Source organism: Gymnoscopelus braueri (assembly GCF_963280865.1).
Source record: "Gymnoscopelus braueri genome assembly, chromosome: 11".
NCBI lineage: Eukaryota > Metazoa > Chordata > Actinopteri > Myctophiformes > Myctophidae > Gymnoscopelus > Gymnoscopelus braueri.
The window spans coordinates 51,662,428-51,679,788 of NC_137613.1; the positions used below are offsets into that span (position 1 = coordinate 51,662,428).

Consider the following 17,361-nt stretch of genomic DNA (forward strand, 5'->3'; position numbering starts at 1 on the left):
GAGAGAGACCAAAACACACAAGCTGAAGGCAGGGAGGGGGGGTGAGAGGGCGAGAGTACAGCGAAACGGGGAGAGACCGAACGAACGACGCACACAGTGAGCAGGCAGTTCAGTGTTGGGTTACAGGAGCTTTAAGGCTGAGAGAGAGAGAGGAGAAGGAGTTACGGCTTCTTCAGTTCTCCTTCCTCTCTCCCCCGTATAGCCTTGCATTTCCCCCCGCCGCGGGGCCTCCTTCCTCCCCTCAGGAGAGGCAGGGGCCTGGGGCAGAGGGCAGGCTGGGGCTGACAGCGGGGACAGGGGCAGTAGTAGCAGTAGTAGTAGCATGGGACAAAACGTCAGTGCTGAGCCCTCGGTCCAGCGCCCTGAACTACACCACCGACACCACAACAACACCACCACGGGTGAGTCTGTCTATGCTCCACAGGGGCTCGGACGCTTTTTAATGGGAGGGGCAGGGAAAGACAGGTTATTTGGTGACTCGAGTCATACCTGTGTTGTTTCGCGGCAGGGAGTGGACCTGTCAGCTGACTATACGCGAACCAACACAGGTATACGACACATGCCTGTGTTTGCTAGCATTAGAAGCGAACGGTCAGCCATGCCTGTGTTGTTAAAACATGAACAGTCAGCCATGCCTGTGTCGTCCTATGTTGTTGTCTTTTGAAGTGAGTGTCGGGGCGGTGCGAGCCCGGGTGCTTTTGCGGCGGGATACCTGAGCAGGTGTCATTCATATGAAAGAGAGAGAGAGAGAGAGGCGGGTTGGGAAGAAGAAGGTGGCAGGCACAGACAGGTGGAAAAGGAAGAAGGAATGCGTCCGGGCCGATGGAATGTGGCGATTGCGAAACGTCTCTACCCCACGTAGCCCCACATATTACTGACTCTCTGTGTATGTTAGCACATACCTCTTAACCCTCCCTCCCCCTGTTCTGTAGGGGGAGAGAGCTGTGGGTGCCTGGCACCATAGCTCGCATTTGCCTGTGGGTTTGTGCGTTTTATTTATTCTTTTATCGTATGGTACTTGGGAGTACTATGATGAGGTCGTATCGGTTTGTTGGTTGTTTACCGAAGCCCCTGGCTGTCTGTCTTACCTTTAGTCTAACAGACAGAACAAACTTAGAAACCTGTTTTTAGGTGTGCGTGCGTAAACGTTGTGTTTAGACACGCACACACATACATACACACATACACACCTACATGCTGCTTATGTGAAATGCTTAACAAACAAAAGACAGCATAGCAGTGGATTTATGGATTAATGAGGTTTGCAATCCGCCAAGCTCTGCAACGCTCAGCTTTGTCCCTGCTTGGTTTATACCCTGTAAAAAAAAAAGAAATGCTAAGCCACATGACACGCTTGCCATTTACAGCAGAATCTTATGGACTTTGATTTGTTGGCGGCGTCTTGTAATGGACTTCGCCTTCGCTTGTTAGAGTTTAGCAGCAACACAAGCTTGGTTAAGCTGTAATCTTCTGTATAACTTTTGAGCGCTTCGTCTTTTCAGTGCCAGAGCCGCTTGTCAACTTCGGGTTCTGGGACCACCAGGCGTTACAAATGGGACCCCCTTGCGGGTCTCTAACTGTAAATAAAGACTGAGGATTTTACAGTGTGTTTGATTGGGGTCCCACTACGGCCTGTCACAATAGGATCTATGCACAGCAGCCATATACACATAGACACATCAGCTATATAAATGCACCATTTACCATTTACAGCAGCCATATTTTCACTTCCTTCACAGGTGTTACCAATGATACTAATGAAGGCTCTGTTCCATTTGGTGTAGCACAGTGATTCTCAGATTTTTCTTTTTCAACGACCCCTTATAACTCTGAGAGTGTACAAATGGAACCAAATGGACCCGTAAGGGTCCATTTGGTTCCATTTGTACACTCTCAGAGTCAGTTACACATCCGTAAGGGACCATTTGGAAACCCCTTAAGGAACCATGAGGGTCCCTGGACCCAAATGTGAGTGTTTCCAGGGAGCCAACATGCATAATATCAGCACCCTGACTCTGTTTGAGCAGAATGGAACAGAGCCTTCATTAGTATCATTGGTAACACCTGTGAATGTCTTCACAATATGACTGCTGTGCATAGAGCCTATTATTACTCACAATTACTTTAGATAATTGCAATTATCTTTGCATAATCGTCGTAATCGTTTCCATTTTGAAACATTTTCATAATATTTTCAAACATTGTCCAAAATAGTGAAAATGGCAGATCTACAAGCTCACAAGCTTGTATTTCGGCTATTTCCACTATTAATCTTGTTTTGAAAGTATAAAGTTCATTCAATATGTCAGTCATTTCCAATTCTTCGGTTTTTTAACCCATTGAATCCGGGAACGCATCTGTGTCATTTTTAGATTTCTTTCGGCTATTAAAAAATAGCAGATATACAAGCTCATTGCGTGGCACCAACTGCCGCACTATGAGCTTGTAGATCTGCTATTTTTAAAAAATAGTGAAAATGTGCGCAAATCTTTGAATGTATATATTTTTTAACATTTGTAAAATATTTTGTTGCAGGGACCTCCAGAAGCAAAACTTTCAAAACTATAAGCAGCATATTCAAAGATTTGCAAAAATTCTCACGATTTTTGAATAGCCCAAAGTATAAAATAATGGTTATAGCTCAAATCTAAAATGACACAGATGCGTTTCCAGATTGAATGGGTTAACCACATATTTTAACCAAAGAAAATCCCTTAACCTACTTTTAAATGTCTACCCACACTGCCTTCTTTCAACATAGCAGCACTAAGGGGGTTTCACTTGACTCGGCCACATGTTATGCTCTGAACGCAGAATGTATTTTTGCCCCCCTCTCGCACCTTGCAGCTGGTGTCAGAGAGGGGGCTTGCGCGGCTCGCAGCGTTGCCGTGTTGACATGCTTAGCGCATGCCATTGGCATGGCTCATGTTTGGCATGGGTCACGTGTGCACTCACTGCCACAGAGTACATTAAAGCAACACAAAAAAAAAGAAGTACTCTCTGACCCCTGTGGCCGCTTTTGGTTTCAGTTTCTGAGGGCTCGTTTAAGGGTGTAACAGTGCAACGATTTATTAAAACATATTTTATAAATACATACATACATACATACATACATACGATATTTAAAACTATTCAAGAATAATGAAAGTAGTGGCATTGCTCAGAGGCAAATATTGTACTTTTACTCCACTACAATTATTTGAAAACTTTAGTTACTAGTTACTTTGCAGATATAAATGATTACATTATAAAACATACATTAACCACTTTAGCCCTATTTTATACCTGGGCTATTTGAAAATAGCCGATCTACAAGCTCACAACGCGTCGCATCGCAACGTGTTGTGAGCTTGTAGATCGGCTATTTTCATTTAATTTTTTTACTTTTTAGTAATTTTGATTTTATATAAATAAGATATTTTACAAAAAATCAAGAATAGTGAAAATAGTGGCGTGGCGTTGTGAGCTTGTAGATCGGCTATTTTTGCACATTTTGCACGACACCATTGTGTGACGAATTAAGTGATTAATCGATCCACTGATGTATAAACAAACAAAAACTATCTTGATTTATTCGCTTAATCGACAAAGCAATGGCAGCCCTACTTATTGATTTTAGATTTCTGAGGACCTTTCTGAGGACCTATTATGAGGAGGTAATAGTAACACTGTTGTCTCATTATTTTCTTTGCCCTTTTTGATTTCGATTTCCGAGGACTTGTTGCAGCCTGCAATGGAAACCATATTGTTGCATTGTTTGATTGCGATTGGTGAGGACCTGCTGGAGCCTGTCATGTCAACAGTGTGGTGCCATTGTTTTAGCCCTATTTAAAGTGCTGCTAGCTTTATATCGTTGTCTGTTGGGTGGAGACCTTGTATGTCTAAAACCGCCCCTTTTCGTGAAACGGAACGGAACACGTCCAAAAGCAGTGAAAATAGCAGATCTACAAGCTCACAATGCGTCACATTGTGAGCTTGTAGATCTGCTATTTTCACTACTTTTGCTTGACTGTAACTAAGTACAACTAATACAAATACTGTACAATTTTGAGGAATCTTTACTTAACTGGAGTATTTCCATTTTTCTATACTTTTACTTCTACTCCACTACATCTCAGAGGTACTTTTACTCCACTACAATTATTTGAAAACTTTAGTTACTTTGTATATTTTGATTATTATCACAAAACGTACATTAACCACTTCAGCCCTATGTAAACATTGGCTATTTGAAAATAGCAGATCTACAAGCTCAAAACGTGTCACATGGCGACGCGTTTGTTGATATATTTTCAAAAGCCTATTACACATTTTAGACATTCTGCATAACTAGTACTTTTCTACATTGCAGTATTGATACTTTCAGTTAAAGTAAACAATGTGAGTACTTTTTCCACCACTGGTCTCTTGTATGACGAAGTAGGGCATTAAATGACGAGAAAACGTCACACAGTAAATGTGGAGCTGCAAGGTTTCTGCCCGACAGGGACGATATTCAAACAGGCTGTCTGTAGGTTGAAGAATGGGTGTTTGAACCTTGTCTTGTGGCCTGGTGTGTTGCTGCCTCTTAGCCCTATGTCTCTACAAAGCTCTCCAAGCCCTTTGATGTCTGTCTCACTTTGTCTTTCACAAGCTCGATGCGGTTTTTTTTCTTCCTATCCCACAGTAGCTTTGATACACACCCTCAAGATGGTCGTGCGCTATTGAATTGAGTACAAAGGACCCCAATGGAAACAAACAAGCCATAGTGCTTGCCTGGGTTGCCTCTGAGATGTAGTGGAGTTAAGTAAAAGTATAGACAATTGGAAATCCTCCGGTGAAGTAAAAGTACCTCAAAATGGCACTTAAGTACAGTACTTGAGTAAATGTACTTAGTTACTTTACGCCACTGCCCGGGACCCCTATATAAGAGAGGATGTTAGTAGAAGTACGGTATTTCTACAACTGTCTACTTAAAGGGGAATTTTGGACCACTGTGTTCTTACCCTTTCTATGATGTTATGATATCTTAGGATGAATGGTACAGTAGAAACATTTCATAACTCCATCCCGGGTCCACCACAGCTTAAAACGTGTGCCAATAGGCCTTGCGTTAGATTTCGTATTTTAACTCTCTCAGTGCCAATGCAATAAAAAAATACGTTCATACTTTGCCAGCATTTTTTTTTTTTTCAAAGTAAAAAAAAAAGTGCTTAGGAAGCGAGATACAGCCTTTTTAAGTTAAACAAGGAGTGGATGAAGCTGCAAATCTTCAGATAATGATATCTTGGGTTCTGAACATCTTTTTCAAAAAAACAAAAAATATTTAATAATAATAATACATTTATTTTTTTTACTCGCGATAACTCGTTCTGGCACTGAGGGCAATCAGAAAAAACTTGGGATAACTCGTGGCTTGGCACTGAGAGAGTTAATAGCTTATTTTTTTTGAGAGAGAGATCTGACGTTCATAGTGACAGAACACTATGCAACCGGAAAAAAATTAAGAAAAAAAACGGAAGTCTCGCTAGACGAGATTTCAATCTCGAGATTTCAATCTCGAGATTTCAATCTCGTCTAGCGAGACTTCCGTTTATTTTTTTATATTTTTTTTGCATAGTGTTCAATTCGGGATGGAGTTATGATTTATTTTTTTACTGTACCATTCATCCTAAGATATCATAACATCATAGAAAAGGTAAGAAAACCGTGGTCCAAAATTCCCCCTTTAAGGTGGGGAGAGAGAAACCTATGATTTGAATAGTCATTCTCATATATTCTCTCATTGGATTACCTGAGAGGGGCGGCCATAGCTGAGTGGTTAGTGAGCCAGCTTAGGGAGCCAGAGGCCCTGGTTGCCCCAGGTACGATTCCAGGCCACGCCAGCAAATGTGTCGATGAAATGAAATTTGTCCCTGAGCAAGACTCTTAACCCCTAATTGCTCACAGGCCCTCATTGGAAACAAGCCCGCAAGGACTTTCATGAACGTCCTGTTAAAAGGAATTATCCTTATCCTTACCTTCTAGATGGTGAGATTATAGTGACCTGATGTCCATATTTTGGTCATGCCATAGGCAATATTTTTTTTTTCAAAAATAGCCGATCTACAAGCTCACAACGGCACTCACACAGCCAAGCTACAAGCTCACAATCTTGTAGATGCCGTCTATTTTTTAAATGGGGCTTAAGTCGTCAAACTGTTCCTCATTTTATTTGGGAACCCCCCCCTGGGACACCCTGAAGGACTCGGCTTTGAAAAGTAAGAGGCACTATTGTACCACGAGGTGACTACAACACCACCATGACCACACACTGCCCCCCCCCAAGTTCAGTGTCAGTCCACCACGACCTCCCACTTCAATCCGGTCAACGCATCTGTGCCACTTTAAGATTTCTTTGGCTATTCAAAAGTAGCAGATATACAAGCTGAATATATTTGAATACATATGTATAGTTTACATTTTTAACTCAAATCTTTGATTCTGGGGGGGTCCCTGGAACTACGTATTTTGAGATGATGGGGGTTTCCGCAGACAAATGCTTATCATTTTGGGTGGTCCTTGACATGAAACAAGTTTGAGAACTACTGATATTATAGCAACATAATTTATAAAAAAAAATAAAACTGTTAGGATTTAGAAGACATTTGTAGAATCCCCCAGAAGCAAATATTTGAGTTACACAATGTTCACTTGAAAAAATGTATATATGCAAGAATTTGCACACATTTTCATGATTTTTCTTAAAGAAATAGCAGATCTACGAGCTTGTATATCGGCTAAGGTGGTTAGGTGGTGAAGGGGTTAAGTGTCTGAACAGCTGCGAGGTCGGCGTGCTTCACGCAGAGGTTCACCGGGCCGGGGCGCGCCCCCCCCCCCCCCCATCCGCTCTCCTTCTTGCATGGCAGCAGTCAGTCAGTCAGTCAGTCAGTCAGTCAGTCAGTCAGTCAGTCAGTCAGTCAGCAGCGGTGTGGGGGCAGAGAGGAGGATCAATGAGGATCTTATTTACCTCTCTGAGATGAATGGGGCGAGCAGGAAGGCGTGAAGAACAAGGGCCATTGAAAAAAAAGGAACACCGGGCAGAGAGAGACTGACGGGGAGAGAGAGTGGTGCTCAAACGTTTTCATGTCAATGACCACCCAAAATGTATTTCGCCCCTATCTGAAAATATGTTGTTCCAGGGACCCCCAGAAGTAAAGATTTGAGTTAAAAAATTATATATATATATGATTTCCACACATTTTCATGATTTTTTTTCAATAACAAAAAAATGCAGATCTACAAGCTCAAAGCTTATGTATCTTTTTGAATAGCCCAAAGAAATCTTAAAATGACACGGATGCTTTCCCGGCCTTAATGGGTTAAAGCCTTTTGCGTGTTCGTGCGCCTTGGAAAACGCTGGAAATTATGCATATTTGAAGGTAGTGAAACTATGTATTTTACCTCTTCATGTTTTTAACTTTTTTACGCTTGGGGCAAGACATCGTTTACACATTTTACCACATTCTATCACAAGACTCGTGACGCTTTTGTTACGTCAAAGACGGAACTGTTTGTTCAACCGTGAAGTACGCTGTAAAATCCTCTAGTGTTGAATTAACTCTTTAACCCATTGAGACCTGAGGCCGATTCTACAAAATGTCTTCTAAATCCCAACAAAACTGAAAAACGTATGTTTCTATATCAGTGGTGCTCAAACTTTTTCATGTCAAGGACCCCCAAAATGATATGTATTTGGCCTGGGACCCCCCAGAAGCAAAGATTTGAGTAAAAAAAAATCGCTTTAAAAATATATATATATTCAAAGACTTGCACACATTTTCACGATTTTTCAAAAATAGCAGATCTACAAGCTCATAGCGCGGCACTCGGTGCAGCGCTATGAGCTTGTAGATCTGCTATTTTTGAATAGCCAAAGAAATCTAAAAATGACAGATGTACACATGCCACGTAACCAAATGGACCCTTACATCTGTACACGCGAGAGTTAAATCAACAGGAGCTTTACCGCGTATGCCAGGGCTCTTCAATGTTAAAGACCCCCTTAGCTCAGAGAGAGATGAAGCAGGGACCCCCCTCCCCTCTACATTGCATACAATTGTGATGCAGATTCAACTTTTTAATAGATTTCATAGATGGCTTCGTTGATTATCGTCAGTGTTATCAGTGTTGTGTAAATGCATGTGTTTTGTTCATTTCAGACATTCAACCACTTAAACCTTCAATACGTAGTACTTGATTTGCTGCTACGCCAAACCTTTGCCGAAAATAGCCGATCTACAAGCTCACAACGTAGATCTGCTATTTTCGGGCTAATGTTCCTCTGAATAGATACTAGGGTTCAAGTGAGCTTGTATATCTGCTATTTTCGGGCTAATGTTCCTCTGAGTAGAGATGCTAGGGTTCAAGTGAGCTTGTAGATCTGCTATTTTCGGGCTAATGTTCCTCAGAATAGAGATGCTAGGGTTCAAGTGGTTAATGTAAAAAAAAGGAAATCTTTGCTTCTGGGAATTCTTAAAATTATCTTCTGAATCCGAACAGTTTTCGGAAAAATGTGTGTTGCTGTAATATCAGTGGCGCTCAACCCCCTTCCCCCCACCACTAACTAATAACTAAAATCTGGGGGTCCTTGGAATAAAATATCCTGGAGATGGGTGGGGGGTCCGCGTCCAAATACATATCATTTTTGAGCACCACTGATACAGCAACATACGTTTTTCAGGAAACTTTAGAAGACATTTTTTAGAATCGGTCTCAAATTTTCATACCTTTATGTGATTTCCGTGTGTGGCTGGTCTTTCTCTCTCTCTCTCCCTCGTTGAGGAGAGCTGGTAGCGGTGTGGTCATGGCGCTTGCCCAAGGGGCGATATCAGCGCTCCCATCTTCCCTTGGCCTCGTCTTGCACAGCTTTGCCCCGTCTTGTATCTCCTAACCTGCTCTGCCTCCTCTCTCCACTCTCTCTCCCTCTCGTTTTCTCTACTCTCGTTTACATTATTAATTTGCCGTGCGAGACGGCACGTCCGCAGGCTAGAGCCCTCTCTGCCACTTAACGCACGCCGACGCTTTAGTCGTTTTAATTGCTCGCGTTTTGGATTCTTTGGGGCGCGCCGCTTACTCATTAAACTGTGAGAAATGGTCAAAGAGGAATTGCCTTGCTTAAGGGCACAACAGGCAGTATTTTATGGTTCTATCTTGTCAAGATGCCAGAGAAGTGATATCTCTGGGCTCCCAGACTTAATATTTTACACTGCAGACTGGCAGTGCTGCTGCCTTTTTTAACCCATTAAGACCGGGAACGCATCTGTCATTTTTAGATTTATTTGGCTATTCAAAAATAGTTTAGCTATTCAAATAGATTTGAGTTACATTTTTAACTCAAATCTTTGCTTCTGCTTTCGGATTCTACAAATGTCTTCAAAATCCTAACAGTTAAAAAAAAAATACTTATGTTGCTATAATCAGTGGTGCTCAAACCTTTTCATGTCAAGGACCCCCACAATGATATGTATTTTGGCCACGGACCCCCATCTCAAAATATGTTGTTCCAGGGACCCCCCCCCCCCAGAAGCAAAGATTTCAGTTACAAATGTTCGCTTTAAAAAATATATACACGTATTCAAAGATTTGCAAAAATGTTCACGATTTTTCAAAAATAGCAGATCTACAAGCTCGTAGCGCGGCACTCGGTGCTGCACTATGAGCTTGTAGATCTGCTATTTTTTGAATAGCCAAAGAAATCTAAAATGACACGGATGATGCTTTCCCGGTCTTACAGGGTTAAGACAGTACTTTAGCAACTTGATTTAGTCGCACAAAGACTTTGCCACAGGGCGAAGCACAACCAGCTGATTGCATCTGAGCTTTGGTTCAACAGTGATTTGTATTTCAGTTTACTAACAGCAGACTTATCGACTACTTTTAAATATAATCAGTTTATGCTAGTTCATATCTAAACTCATGCGGTTTGGGCATTTTACATAACCACTTATAGCTGTATTATGTAACTCTTTTTTTTTTAACCCATTAAGACCTGGAACGCATCTGTGTCACTTTTTGATTTGAGCAAAAAAAGCATTATTTTACACTTTGGCTATTCAAAAATTGCAGATCTACAAGCTCGTAGCGCGGCACCTACGAGCTTGTAGATCTGCTATTTTTGAAAAATCGTGAAAATGTGTGCAAATCTTTGAATATACATTGTTTTAAAGCGAACATTTTTAACTCAAATCTTTGCTTCTGGGGGGTCCCTGGAACAAAATATTTGAGATGGATACATATCATTTTGGGGGTCCTTGACATGAAAAAGTTTGAGAACCACTGACATAGCAACATAAGTTTTTTTCAAAAAACTGTTAGGATTTAGAAGACATTTTGTAGAATCGGAACCTCAGGCCTTAACACTCTCACCGCCAGGCCCGTAGCCTACGAGCCGATAAATCCAACCGTACAGCGCCGATCCCGTAGCCTACGGGAATTTTTTTTTTTTCAATTTTCTATACGGAACATTTCATTGTAACACCACCGGAAACGGAATTATTCTGGATCACGTTTTGCCGATCCCGTTGCCCTCCATTCTAAAGCGCACACTGAAACGCCATTTTCTTCGATTGTAGTTTTTCTCCTCGCTGATCACTGTTTAACATAAACCGTTCTAACTACAACATGGCGGCTCCGTTTGACACGTGGTTTGGACTGGTAGCCGCAGGGAGATGTCCGCGATGTTTACAAACAGTGCACAGCTCAATCTTAAGGATTTTAACGAGGTCTATGGCGACGTGAAAAAAACAAAAAACAACAATAAAACGTTGGCACTGGTGAGTACATTATGAGATTAACCTCTGGCGGTCAATGTGTTAAAGGGATATTTCACTTTCAAAAAAACGTTTGGTGATTTTATCGTCTACTCAGGCTTTTGTGAACACCACAGACAGTTTTTAAGTTGCTTGATTCAATATTTAGATATTAGATGTTCATTTTATCAGACACGCCCCCTTCCTATACAAACCCATTGTAACTTCAAACTCCATTTTTAACATGTTAGATTCATCAAAAACACCCGTCCTCGTCCTAGGGAGAGGGCGTGTCTGATAAAATGAATATCAAATATCTAAATACTGAATCGAGCAACTTAAAAACTGTCTGGGGGGCTCACAAAGGCTTGAGTAGATGATAAAATCACCAAAAGTTTTTTTGAAAGTGAAATATCCTTTTAATGGGTTAACTGAATAAAATGTGATTTTGTCCATTCTGTATAATACAATATAACTTATACATGGGGTGGTTGTATTTGGTCTCCCTGCTCTTATATTGAGACATTTAGATACTGTGTCTGGTTTGAAACAAGCTCTAAGGTCGCATTTTGACCTGAAGGTCAAAATTAAATTTATCCCCAGAGCTAGTAGTCAGGCTCTATTAACTCAGTGGTAAAACATGTCGGCACGTGTGCAGAAGACCCGGGGTTCAAATCCGGGCTCTAAGTGGAAAGTTACGTAGTGCAGCTTTAAACTATATACTTAATTGAACGGGGTCCCCCAGGGCTGTATACTAGGTCTGCTGGTATTTCCCTCTACACCAATTTCATCGTAATATGTTGTTAACCCATTACAACCGGGAAAGCGGCTGTGTCGTTTTATTTTTTTTGCGCTGGCTTCTGAGAACCACTGTACAATACCATACAAGAGACAGAGAAAGAAATGCAGCCCAGCGGGTATAGCTCAAAGGAGGGATAATAATCGAATTAATTTGGCAATAATTATAATAATGATAAACAGTAGCCACAAATTACTTTTTATTACTGCTACTGGACAGATTTACGCTGGCAAACGGGGCCCTGTCATCTCACATGTAGCTGTCACAATAGAGCTAGTACCCGCCACTTATCACCCCCCACACACACACACACACACACACACACACACACACACACACACACGTTTGTAATTACTACACTTGAAAGGACACCAACATTTTAGGACGGCGATTATTTAAATGTTATGTTTTACCCATTTTTGGGTAATAGCAGATCTATAAGCTCACAACGCGTAGCATAGCAATGCGTTGTGAGCTTGTAGATCTGCTATTTTCAAATAGCCTAGGTATAAAATAGGGCTAAAGTGGTTAATGTATGTTTTATAATATAATTTATATCTGCAGTAAGTAGTAACTAAAGTTTTCAAATATTTTTTGTTCCAGTAAAAGTACAATATTTACCTCTGAGATGTAACGGAATAGAAGTAAACTTATTGCAAATTGGAAATACGTAGCTCAAAATTGTACCTAAGTACAGTACTTGAGTACATGTACTTGGTTACTTTCCACCACTGTACTTGATGGGGACATTTGGTCCTCACAAGTATAGACACACACACACACACACACACACACACACACACACACACACACACACACACACACACACACACACACACACACACACACACACACACACACACACAGTGATTAATGTGACTGTCAGAGGGAACGGGGAGAACATGCAGATAGCGGGAAGCGGTTGTAGCGTTTTTATAGAACATTAAACTGCAGTGCTGTGGATTTGCATGATGACTGCGACGTAGGAAGTCCGTCATGTCCTGTGGTGACAGCTGCTATTTCACGCTTTACTCTCTCTCTCTGTATTTCTAAAAGGAGGTTCGATACAATATATATTATACTGTAGATCAATGGTTCCCAAAGTTCCTTAAAGGGGAATGCCACTCATTTTCAACATTGAACTATGTCATAATATACCTTTTAGAGCTGTTGTGTGGAAATAAGAAAAAAGTTCCTTCTATGTCACCTAGAACTGGATAATTGATTGTTGGGGTCATGTGATCAGTGACATACGGAAGGTGTACTCTTTAGCTCCGCCCCTCTAGGCTGCCTCATTCACTAGAATGGTAAATTTCACTTCCAGCTGAAACAGTGCATATATATGCCATAATTTTTTGTATTCAAGCTCTTTTCCCCGTCTCCGAAATTGGCATCAGCCTTTTCATAACATTCTTACCAATGTAAGTTGCGCGCTTCCTCCAAATTGAAGTTTTGTCCAGATCTTTTATTTCTTGCCTTTCTTGTTATTTCAACACCTTTTTGTGAAGTAAATGGAATTGAGAAAATGTCCTCTTCTCATTTTGTCTCGTTTCATTCAAATGAAAGGTATGGAGAAAAAAAAACATTGCCAAAATGGGACACAGCTGGCAGCTGTTTCTCAATGACACATTATTTCCCAAACCCAAATGTAATCATCTAGGTTTTTCACCATACCTGGATAAACACTGGATTTTTTCATTACAACAGTACCGTCTGCTGTTCATCCCAACATATTGCCAAATGGCATTTTAATTACCCTGCCCACGGTAATACCTGGCTGGATATTGTAATGTGTGTGTGTGTGTGTGTGTGTGTACTGCACAATGCATGTCGTTGCTGTCAGGCAGAGAGCTCTTGTCTCCATATTCCGACTTTTTGTGTTTTTTCGTAAATTAACCCCCTACTTGATCATACTACAGCGTCACACAAAAGCAGTGGTGTAAAGTAACTAAGTACATTTACTTAAGTACAGTACTTAAGTACAATTTTGAGGTATTTTTTACTTTACTGGAGTATTTCCAATTTCCAATTCTTCTGCTTCTACTCCACTACAGCTCAGATCCAAATATTGTACTTTTACTCCACTACAATTATTTGAAAACTTTAGTTACTTGTTACTTTGTAGATTTAGATTATTATTACAAAACATACATTAACCACTTCAGCCCTATATACATTTTGGCCATTTGAAAATAGCAGATCTACAAGCTCACAATGCGTCGCATTGTGAGCTTGTAGATCGGCTATTTTCAAAAGTTTTATATACACTGGAAAACTTGAAAACTCTGCTTAATGACTACTTTTACTTTTGGTACTTGAAGTACATTTTGATGCCAATACTTCTGTACTTTAACTCGACTACATTTTGAATTCCGGACTTTTACTTGTAACAGAGTATTTCTATAATTGCAGTATTGATACTTTTACTTAAGAGTACTTTTTCCGCCACTGCACAAAAGCATAACATGTTTTAATTTTGAATCCTGAAAAGTAACAGTTTTGAACACATGAGGTACATATGAGATGTATACAAATGTATCTGCACACTTGGTTATGCCTCATTGCACATTCTCCAGACACTAAGCTTGTTCTTCTTGTTGTGTTGCTGTCAGCAGCAGCACAGTATTGTGGACCTTGCCACACTGGCATTGTTGCTGCTTGTACAGTACCTGTACCTGTCGCAACACATACTCCTGGTTCTTGTTTGTTTGCGAGATAACTTGAGAATGGAATGTTTGGTGCGGTGAGACTTAGCTGACCTCAAAGTAGACGTGCTGGCTGCAGGTCAGGTCCTCTCACTAGCTCACTCACTAGTTAACCCATTTAAACCGGGAACGCATCTGTGTAACTACTTAAACCATAATTTTATACTTTGGCTATTCAAAAATAGCAGATCTTACAAGCTCATGTGTGCAAATCTTTCAATATATTTTTAAAAGGGGACATTTGTAAGTCAAATCTTTGCTTCATTGCTTCAAACATATTTTGAGATGGGGGTCCGTGACCCAAATACATATCATTTTGGGGGTCCTTGACATGAAAAGGTTTGAGAACCACTAATTATAGCAACATACGTTTTTTTCAAAACACCTTTAGTATTTAGAAGACATTTGTAGAATCAAAGATTTGAGTTACAAATGTTCACTTTAAAACATATATTCAAAGATTTGCACTAATTTTCATGATTTCTCCAAAAATAGCAGCTCACTCGGTGCCGCACTATGAGCTTGTAGATCTGCTATTTTTGAATAGCCAAAGTATAAGATAATGGTTAAAGTGGTTAAAATGTAAAATGACAATGTGTTTCTGCAGATTAACACCACCACACTACTCCCGTGGCTGATTTCTGCTGGTGTAGAGGGAAAATAATAGGTTAAAAATGTACTTATTGTTATGTTATGTAAACAGAAGGCACATACTATACTATGTAACTGACTGTCAGAAAGATCATCTTACTAGTTAACTGCTTCCAAGATGCTTTTCTACGAATGTTTGCTTCCCGGACAGTGTATAGAATGTGTATTGAACATGGGAACACGATAAAACATTACATTTCTGTTTGGCTTGTAGGCTTTGTAATCAAAAAGTTGGGTGAGAATTTGTTTTTGTGCAAGCTCCATCGCTTTTGTTGTTTTCGGGAGGCGAGGGGGAGGAGGCAGGTAGAGCAAGGAGTAAAGGAAAGAAAGATATCTACTACATACACATAGCATAATCCACCTGAACAGTATGTACATGAGGTTAGTTAGACATACGGTGCATAAGGTTAGACTCAAAGGTGGTAGCACTTGGTTGGTCAACAAAGCAGCAGCTATGTATATACATGAGATTAGACATTAAGGTGCGGCGGAGTGTCAGCACGTTGTGCATGAGATGCAGGCAGTGGTGTAAAGTTTTCAAGTATTATACTTAAGTACAATTTTGAGGTATTCTTACTTTACTTGAGTATTTCCAATTTTCAGTATTTTACTTCTACTCCACTACATCTCAGAGGCAAATATTGTACTTTTACAAACTTTAGTTACTTTGTAGATTTTGATTATTATTACAAAACATACAATATTTTTTAGACATTTGCAGACATTCTGCATAATGACTACTTTCTACTTTTGGTACTTTAAGTGCATTTTGATACCAATACTTTTGTACTTTTACTCAAGTAATTTTTTTATTCCGTAATTTTACTTGCAACAGAGTATTTCTGCATTGCAGTATTGATACTTTTACTTAAGTAAAACATTTGAGTACTTTTCCCACCACTGGATGCAGGCAGCCACTGGCATGCATGCATGCATGCAAACATTGACAATATTAATTTAATGAGTACAGTTCAGTCAACTCTCGTGTCGACCTGTACATGTCATTGTGCAGCGGACCGGTTATGTCAGCTTGTGTCTTTTCCTCCGAGTTAAAACACACACACACACACACACACACACACACACACACACACACACACACACACACACACACACACACACACACACACACACACACACACACACACACACACACACACACACACACACACACAGAGGAGTGACGTAACCGTTCGCCCCGCGACTCATCGGCGAAGAATTGTAGCGTAGGTTTCACACCCACAGTGCACACAGTCGCTTTTGATGGGCTTCACAACAGAGTAGCATGGACCCCACCTGGGAAGAGGTGACTCATGGTTTCTGGCAGATACAGTAAGCTGCCGTCACCATGATACAGTGATACACTGTACATATGTTATCCACATAGTCACTGTTGACATCTGACTGATACTGTACATAATATTATACACCATGGTCACTGTGAAATATGACTGATCCTAGGCCTGTCATGATCATGACATTTTAGGTGTTGATCAATCAAAATGAGTTTTTTTCCTATCGATTAGTCACACCATGGAGACTTGAATTCATGGATATCTTTTTGTTTTTGTCGCATTCCTAAGTCAATCATTTGATGACCGGCAGCGGTTCCGGTAGGAGACTCAAAGAGTCTCCTTTGTGTCTCCTACCGGGCCCGCTGGTCATCAAATTATTGGCTTTAAATCCATGAATTCAAGTCTATGGGGTGACTAATCGTTAGAAAAAAAGCAATGTTTTGGGTGAACTATCCCTTTAACACTTGCATGACTAAGCTATCAATATGACCGATTTTGAGAATTTAAAGTGGATTATCTTCTCATGAAGCTCTGAGAAAGTTCCCCTTTCATGACTTTTCCTAAATATTTGTTTCAAATCATCTCCGTTTTTTTTTTCTTCTGAAACGTATTATAAATATGAAATACATACCATATATACCATCCCAACCGTTATATTTCGGCTAAATTGACCGCTCTCCCCCTCTCTCCCCCAGGCAAGAGCAGTTGACACCTCTAGACCCCCCGCAGAGCGGCCCGTAGACGAGCAGACTCCCTACGCAGCAGCGAGTCCATGTTGCCATGTCTGCTTATTATAAGCGACTTTGGGCTTGTTTTTCGCGTCTTTCTATTATTATTAATATAATAATTATATATATAATTACATTATAATGGTAATACTTTTCTACTCCACTACAGCTCAGAGGCAAATCTTGTACTTTTACTTCACTACAATTATTTGAAAACTTTAGTTACTAGTTACTTTGCAGATATAAATATATTTTCATACTTGTTTAGATTAGAGCTTCATGCATTTTTATTAGGTATATATTTATATAGAAAGGTCTAACCAGGGACTGGTGTTGCAAATTAGCCTCGGCTATTACCCCATTCATGCCTGTTTTCTCAGGGCACAACGACGCATGCAGTAACATTTTCATAGA

At 40.4% G+C, this 17,361-nt stretch overlaps 1 protein-coding gene across 4 annotated transcripts in view; it reads left to right on the forward strand.

The window, feature by feature from the left end:
* Positions 1 to 17,361, forward strand: part of phactr4a (phosphatase and actin regulator 4a) — a 95,318-nt gene that overhangs the window by 36,488 nt on the left and 41,469 nt on the right. The window contains exon 1 of one of the 4 annotated variants that reach the window (XM_080442825.1): positions 43 to 401. The exons of 2 other annotated variants lie outside the window; for them this stretch is intronic. In XM_080442825.1, the coding sequence (XP_080298951.1) occupies positions 323 to 401 (79 nt within the window). In that variant the 5' untranslated portion in view covers positions 43 to 322. Of the gene's footprint in view, positions 1 to 42; positions 402 to 17,361 lie in introns of those variants that run through there. One more of the 4 variants, XM_080442828.1, reaches the window with a different exon arrangement.